The 8,918-nt window shown below is 35.8% G+C and overlaps 1 protein-coding gene across 4 annotated transcripts in view; it reads right to left on the bottom strand.

The window, feature by feature from the left end:
• Rbpn-5 (Rab GTPase-binding effector protein rabaptin-5) overlaps window positions 1-8,918 on the bottom strand; it is a 32,066-nt gene continuing 23,148 nt past the window's right edge. For all 4 annotated transcript variants that reach the window (XM_085944833.1, XM_085944835.1, XM_085944834.1 and 1 more), the window contains exons 11-15: window positions 8,226-8,389; window positions 7,584-7,686; window positions 7,216-7,332; window positions 2,027-2,137; window positions 1-1,519 (exon numbers count right to left, since the gene is read on the bottom strand). In XM_085944833.1, coding sequence (XP_085800959.1) covers window positions 1,352-1,519; window positions 2,027-2,137; window positions 7,216-7,332; window positions 7,584-7,686; window positions 8,226-8,389 — 663 coding nt within the window. In that variant the 3' untranslated portion in view covers window positions 1-1,351. The remainder of the gene's footprint in view (window positions 1,520-2,026; window positions 2,138-7,215; window positions 7,333-7,583; window positions 7,687-8,225; window positions 8,390-8,918) is intronic.

Raw genomic sequence — 8,918 nt, 5'->3', positions numbered from 1 at the left:
ATACAGTGCAATATAATAACCCTTATCATAACGTAATGCCATTTTTCAGAGAAAATGGTAGAATATACATTTTCCGATGTTTGCGTGTAGTTTCTGCAGTTCCGTTTCATATTAATACGATTAATATCAGGTTTTACGTTTCATTTTCCCGTAATATGTGTGTGAATATTCAAAATTCAATTAAAGCTATCACATTCAATATTAAACTCATGATAATCATTGAAATGGATAGTAAGATGCAGACGCATGTGTGCATTTCTATTTATATACACATCTGCAGGACACAAGGCCAGGGTTACACAATACAATTTGCGGGCAATCTTTTATGTCAGCCAATTAGAAGTCAGCACACAGTATAGTCATTTTGCATTTCGGATTTACAAAATGTATTACAATTGCATTTACATAACCTTCAAACCTATTTACAGAATTGAAAGTTTTATATAAACAAGCCAAAAATATGCACCAAACCAATTTGTATTTTTTTTTTAAATTTTTTAATAGAAAGCAGAATAGTAGCAGAGTGCTTGTCTCTGAGGCCATGAATGCATCTGGCTGGCTGGCTGGCAAATCACATGTTGAGATTTTCAACGTGTGTTTAATCCAGAGCAAGGACCCGATGTGTTAAACGAACGGTTAACAATCATTCAGGAGCAATGACATTAATATGGACGAAGCATCTGGGGAAAAAAATGACACTCACTTTTTGTCGGGTCTGCCGAATGGCATAATCTGTTCTAACGCCATTACAATAAAGGTGATATTGCTATAAATTCCCGATGCTTTTTGTCGGGTCTGCCGAATGGCATAATTCATATTTTAATATCAATATCGTTCGCTCAAATGAACATTGACACTAGAAACACTGTTCTAACGCCATTACGATAAAGGTGATATTGCTATAAATTACCGATGCGTGATATCGCATAATGGAAACTGCGAAATTTTGTCACGTGACGTCAACCTATACATGAGCGAATGTCGCTATGCGTGAGTTTACTTGCTAGCTACTGTACTGAGTGCGTTGTCCATTAATAATGTCATTGTTCAGGAGTGTCCAACTGGCAATACAAAGTTATAGTATAGTGCCACATATAATAATATTATTCATTTTGTGTCACATCTGCAACTTACAACTGACAGCTACGTATCGGGTGTGACCGCAACTACTGGTATGCTAGTAATTAATTTCCCAGGTACTCGCAAATGCTTATCTACTGGCATGTGTATCAACCCCATGATTGGGTAAGATCTGAACAAGTTTGAGGTTAGATTTTATATTATCCCTAGGTATAGTGGAGTTATACAGTATTAGGAGGGACGTGAGGTGAGTATTGAGGGTTCGCGGTGATCAATCGGGGGTGTGCGGCACCTCGGTGCTGAAGTAGGGCGCGGTGTTGCGGACGAGGAGGGTGTGGCAGACATCGCATACGGGCGCTGCGCGGCCTCGGGGGCCCGAGCTCACGCTGCGGGTCAGGCAGCTCAGGCAGAAGATGCGGCCGCAGTGACGACAGTGTTGCTGCAATGCAAAAAGTAAAAAAATTGGGACCGAGAAAAGTGGAAAGACTACCTTAGATAGCGAGGAGGTAATGGGGCAGTGAATAGACGCCAGCTTATGATGGTGACAATACGTCCTGTTCTCTGTGTCCGGAAACTTGTACATATGCAGTTCGCCGTATCACACTTCACCGTAAAATGTATCGGAAATATATAGCCGTATATTAAAGACCGTCCAACCTCTTTGGGTCGTTTAGTACTGACATAAAATTCATGACTAAATAAAACACGGTTCTTGTTGGTTTACACACTACAGGAAGCCAACAGCAAACAAATTTTGAAAATAGTCGATATACTGGATTATTTGTTAGGTTAGGTTTTCATTCTTGAATGTTTTACGTACTATTTACATGACGTGGTAAAACTTAAAAATCACAGAATTAACAAAACCTTTGTTTCAAAATAATTATAATTGAGTTGTAACACATAATTAATGTCAGTTCAAATAATAATAAGATAAACATATTACCTTTCTTTTGACATTGCTAAATGAGCCGTGACACGATGAGCATTCTTCGATATCTTCATCATGCTGCCACCTCACTTCAACATCGGATCCTCTGATACGTTCCAATTCCACCTGAAAGTGTCCATCCATAAGTAAGACTATTAACATACATAGTAGGTACCGCATTTGCATTGAATATTGTCACAGGACCAGTGGCAGCCGGTGATTTTTTGGATTGCAATTTTTGAGGTGTGCTGGAAACTTACCATATTGAAAAATGAGATTTATTGCCATTTGGGAAATTATCTGTATATTTTACATTTAATAATTACAAAACATGATGTAAGATAAGTCTTTCTTGATTTATTCTGTTTTAAAATCGGTTTTTTCTCTTTTAGTAGAAAAACACCATCTTAACCGTTACATTATCTTTAGCAATTTGGCACACTGTATAAATCACCATGATGATTATTATTATAAAACTGCACTTTTTAAAATAGCATTTATTAACATTATTAGCAATCATGAATTAATAATTTTCTCTGTTATAAATAACCGACATTTCGCGACACAAGATAATAGAATATTAATTTTCCAGAAATGCTGTAGCAAAATTATTTTTACGACAATACTGTCTTCCCTTCACCAGATTGAAGAGTATACTGATTTAAATTGGAATACACGTGAGTCAAAATATTTCAATACACCTACTAATACCGTGAAGAAGGACTCACATGTATGTAGGCTGGTAGAATCCTCCCTCCAGCATCATTTCAAGTTGGGGGAAATGTGTGACATCATGGGGGATATAATTATAACACAGAAACTTTAGTTTAACGGTTCCGCGCGGAACTATTTTTTTTTTACTCACACTAAATTATACAAGCTTTGTTTACATGGACTAAGATAAAGTAATGTTATCATAGAACGCATGTTTGGTACTAGAAAGCATTCGAGTTAGCGTGGGCGATATGGGTTTATTATTTAATAACACGTGACTATCGATTGGTTTGCACTTCACTTCGTGTTATGGCCACGTGGCAGCATTTACACATTATTTATTAACCCTCGTCCCGCTAACGGCATCTAGAAGTGCCCGTGATAGTTAAACCATTCACCGCTAAGGGCATCCAGAAGTGCCCATAAGTTTCTACCTCTGTATGTTCGTAATTCGGCGAGTAACACAGTCGAAATTTGTTTGAAAAACTAGCTGGGTTATTCCTTTACTGACATCTGTGATATTTTTCAATACGACTTTTTAAATAATTCGAAATCAAGCAAAGACACATACCCTGTCGATATTGGAGTAAAACAGATTTCCAATGATTGGTTTCAAAATTTACCGCTAGATCTTTTGTACAATCTGCGCCGGCGCGAATTGTGCAATATGATCTCATACATGAAATCGGCTAGTGCGGTGATAATTTTCAACAGTCGATTGCTTCGTGTTGTGATTGATACATTTCAAAGTTTTTTACGGTTTTCTATAAAATTATTATTGGTGCGCCATTCTGTTATTAATTAATTATGTGCGTTAATTCTTTAAATGAAAAGTGATTTTATGAATTAAATCAGTGGCTGTAAAGTGAAAACGAAATTATTAACACATAAATAATTTTAAATTCCTATAATAAATCTTTTGTACTGTATGGAAATACATACGAAAAATTGAGAATAGGTAAATAATAATCAGTAAAATATTTAAATTTAAATTAAAAACTGTAAAATAGATTTTCAAAATTCACGGCCACTCATTTTTATTTCAAGGAAAGTGATGATTAAAATTCTTCTCATTTCAGTCGAATAAAGAACTAAGATTAAAATTTAATATTATTGTGTAGTGAATTAAAACTTTAAATTTCCTCAAAACTGTTAAGTTATAATAGTATATTTAGTGTTTAAATAAAAATGTCTATCCCTGATGTTGAATGTTTGGATTCGGACTATGAGATGGAAAGTGATAATGAAGAAGCTGCGCTAGTAGAACATCCCGACGATGTTGACGAGCCTTCCAATATAGGCAGTGATGAAGGAGTGGCTGAACCGTCTACCAGTGCAGCACCAGACAGTTTACTCCAATCGTGGACTGCGGGTCCCTTCGTGCCGATCACATACGATTTTGATAGTTTCAACTCAGGCGTTAACCCTAGTGTACAGCTCAATGAAAATTCCACAGAAATGGAATTTTTTCGTCATTTCCTTAACAAAACAATAATGAATACCATAGTTAACCATACAAATAATTACCACAACCATATGCTCAACACACAGGCCCACACTCCGAATGCAAGGATCCATGCCTGGTATGATACATGCCCAGAAGAGATGTATGTTTTTTATGCTGTATCAATGTTGATGACAAGAAATCGTCATCTCACAATTGAAGAACATTGGAGTGCTGATCCATTATTAAATTCTAAAATATTTGGCCAAACTATGATAAGAGATCGGTATGAGTTGATTCTACAAATGCTACATTACTCTGATACCCAAACCCCTACTGGAGATCGCCTTTATAAAGTGCGCTCACTTCTTGACCACTGCAGAAAAATATTCAAAGAAACAATGCTACCAAACGAAAATCTCTGCATCGACGAAAGTATCATTGTTTTTAAAGGGAGATTAATATTCAAACAATTCATACCGTCAAAAAGACATAGGTTTGGAATCAAATTATTTGTGATTTGTGATGTGGAAACCGGTTATATTTTAGACTTTATAATTTATTGTGGTGTAGAAACCGAAATAAGTGATAGTGAACTTTTAGGAATATCTGGGGCTGTTGTCACCACTTTGATGAAGGATTATTTTGGTAAAGGGCATAAACTATTTTGTGATAATTGGTACAGCAGCCCAGAATTATTTCAGTTTCTACATAAAAAAAAGACAAATGCTTGCGGCACGGTACGTAAAACACGTAAGTCAATGCCAAAATTTGATAAACTGAAGAAAGGACAAGTAAAATCTCTTAACCGTGGCCCATTGCTCGTGTTAAAATGGCATGATAGGCGGGAAGTGCATATGATCAGTACCATGCACGATGACTCCATGGTACCAACAGATAAAATTAATAGGGCCACAGGACAACCCATTATAAAACCACAATGCGTTGTGGATTATAATAAAAATATGGGCACGGTAGACAAAGCTGACATGATGTTGAGCAGCCTCTCGTGTATGCGAAAGAGTCTTAAGTGGTATAAAAAGGTTGGATTCCACATCATAGATTTATTTTTATTAAATAGTAGCATTCTTTACAAAGTTATCACCGGTAAAAAAATTAGTTTAGCTGAATTTCAATTAAATGTAATCCGACAATTAATCGAAACATATGGCAGTGCCTCAAGACCATAGACATCACAAACTACTCGTGTAGTTAATAACCCAAAAAGAATTTTAAAAACAGAACTCCTAAGACATTTACCCCGTAAAATTCCTCCAACAGTAAATAAAATAAAACCATATCGAAGATGTCGTGTGTGTATTGCTTCAACTACTAAAGATAAAAAAAGAAAAATGACGAACGTTATGTGTGAAGCATGTGATGTCGCTTTATGCTCTGTGCCCTGTTTTTATGACTACCATGACAAAATCAATTTTTGAAATATAGTTAAGCCATAAACATTAATTAGGTGTGACTGAAATATGAGACAAGGAAATAATATAACAATAACGATTGTGTGCGTTCTGTGTTGGTGTTAAAAAACGTGTGAACATTAATCATCGGCGCAAGTGTCTACCACTTATTCCGGTATCATACAGGCCGCTTCACTCTGCGGTATGTACTCCAAGCATGCTTTATTATGTATGACAGAATTTCTTAAAGCTCTGTTGCTTAATTTACGATCTTTTTGTTTATTTTCACATGCTGTAAAATTAAAAGGAATGTTTTATTATAGCTAGAGCCACTCAGTGGATTTTTAGGTACATTTTTAATGACGTTTCGGTATGATTTAGGAATCGTAAAAATCGCAGCGCGCTCGAACAAGTACATGAGCGAAATTACGTCGCGAAAAAGAGGTTAAGATTCGCGGGCACTTTGTTATTTATTACAATATTTATTGATAACAGCGTGTTACTAGAGACATAATAATTGGGAGGCGGGCGATCGCACGAGTTTGCTCACCACCCGCCGACGTGCGACGGGACGCCGCTTAGGTACTTGTATTACGCGCTCTCAATGGTGGGTAGGTTGAGAATGATCTTCAAAGGGCATTCTTCCATTTGGGGGGATCTAGTCTGCTGAGGAGAGGAACAAGGGGTGCGGTGGCTGACCAACGGTATTTTCACTTGGGATCCGCCGCTTCGATCTCCGGGCCAGGTAAAAAAAATGTACCCTGTCCCTTGACTGCACTCCGTTCAACCGACAGAATGCGTTTTGCAATTATTATTATCTTGTAAGTCAGGAGAGCCGAACTATTAGTGTGCTGACTTGATATGGAGTTTTGATGCGTGATTTGGGGCATACTTTGGGGAGGATATATTTGATGACACTACATACTGACAGTTTATTTTATTCCTTACCCGTTTTAAAATCAGAAAATAATCAATTATATTGTTTTTAATTTTTATAGGCATTTTACAAACGAGATTGCTAAATCTGAGACCAAATATTATTTCGATCCGTGAAGAGTAAAATATAAGAGCAAATATTTTAAAATATCTGTTACTGCTCTGTACTCGGACCAATATAACATCATACTCTGTGATCGGCGGACGATATTCGGCAACTTATGTATGGCGAAAACGATTAGCACGGTTTCCGTTGTTTTATAATAGTTATAGGTTAATTTTAAGTATACTAAATATACTGCCGGGATGCAAATGATTCGAGTGAAGATGACGTTATACAGTGCATATTGTCTACTGGCAATATGGGTATGGTTTATTTTATTTGGTATTATGGTTTGCATAAAAATAAGTGAGTGATAATATTAAAAACTTCGGAAGAAAAAAAATGATTCATGATGTTGAGCGATGTTTCAAAGCAATGTAAGGAGTGCAGTGCACTTGTATGATGTTAGACCAGCCGCCACTGCACAGGACATGTAATTCATTATTGTAATTAAGGGATTAGAATTTTTACTGGACAAAAAAATGAGAAGCGGGGCATGCTGTTATAATATTTTTAATTCTCTAGTTGAAGCTAAGACGTCAATGCCATTATTGTAATATCTACATAATGTATGTATGTACGAATTTTGTCATACCTGTAAGGACTGAGAGAGTTTCACAAAGTCCTGCTGCACCATTTCACTATTGTCTAAGTCTTGTTGCAACGACGTTACCCTACTTCGAAGTTCCAATACCTTATTCTCTAATATTTTCTGAAATCAACAAAAACATTACGTGACACCAATAACAATCACACATAGATCTGAAAAATATATATTTTCAAGAATCATCTTCAAATTAAAGATTTAGTTAATTATTTATAATGGGATCAACACCCACTTTCTAGAAACAGTGGTAATACGTATGGACCTATATAAATGACATAGAGATGAAAAGAGTGGTATTTTTTTACAAGCATCAAAGACAATAATTATTACGTGTTACATAATCATTGATGGCAAACCTTTTTATCTAGTTCATCTGTGAGCTGTTGGTGTGTACTTCTGAGCTGATCTCCGATTACTTTCATTTGTTCTCTCTCATCGGCGAAACTTTCAAATCTTGCTCTGAAAGGAAAAGGAATTAAATATAAGTTAGCTATAATGTTTTCGCAGAAAAAAATCAGTCATTCAGTAAAGTATTACGTTAAGAAGGGAATAAGCACTATTGTTCAGAGTGTGCGTGGTGTGCACACGCAATAGAAGTGGTTCCATCTGTTATGGTCTCCATTTTCGCAATCTTCAACATCATACGGCAACTGCAAATGGAATTATCATCATCGGTGTAAACCATCTCATCATAAAAGGATGATGAACTGAATTTATGTATCAACATGGTGATTTCTGTTTAGTTATTCTTGAATTTTCTATGAGAGTCGAATGATTTACGCAGGTAACCAAAATATTCACATTTGCCTCAGCTTTAATGCTGCGATTGATAGTGCATTCGCTTATCAACAGAAAAGTTATCGTTTCGAAGCCAACTGAGATTATTGAATTGGTAATGATGGTATTTCATTACGCATCAGCCGGATTCACTCTACCAATAAAATTGTTGTACTGTACATAAAAAAGTTTCACTTGAATAAATATTAGTGTAAAATTACCTGTACTGTTCGTTGTCGTGTTTGAGCTGATCATTGTGCCTCTCTAATTCCTCGGCATGCTCCTGCAGCAGTCCCAGTGTCTGTTCTGACTCCTGAGCTCTCTCCAGACCCATCACTGCAATTATCAACTCCTCACGGATTTTCAGGGCATATTCTTGAAGCTCCTGTAGACAACAATTCATCATTTGCATATGTTATTCTGTATTCTATATTGTGATAAGTATTGGGTACATTTATGTCTGGAAAGCTTAACAGAAAGAGATGATGCAGTCATATATGTACGATATAAAGAACTGGATATAAGTCATACAGTTGAGAAAACTCGATATTAAACATTTATTTAACATTTACTTTGACTTATAAAAAATAATTTAATTTAAGGTAAATTAACTTACACTTCAATTGCAAACGAATAGTGTGAATTGTAAGTAACATTCAAGTAATGAAATTATAATGCAGGGAACGTTTAAATACTTTGAAATTATTGGTCTGTAATCGTAACTAATATTTATATGAAAATAACTAGCTCCACACTTTGGTGAAATAAGAAAGATTCAGAAGTTTCAATACAAAAATACTGAATATATTCTGAACAATTGATCAATGACTAAGTGTGAATTGTCATTCTTTTCGTTTATTATAATCATTCACAACAGGCAGTCTTTGTCACTGGAAACATGCAGCAACAATGAT

The sequence above is a fragment of the Rhyacophila brunnea genome, unplaced genomic scaffold, assembly GCF_057557595.1.
Source record: "Rhyacophila brunnea isolate RB1 unplaced genomic scaffold, BYU_Rbru_1.0 scaffold_17, whole genome shotgun sequence".
Taxonomy (NCBI): Eukaryota; Metazoa; Arthropoda; class Insecta; order Trichoptera; family Rhyacophilidae; genus Rhyacophila; species Rhyacophila brunnea.
Note: the sequence above shows the minus strand (reverse complement) of the source record. Positions and strands in the feature narration are given on the sequence as shown.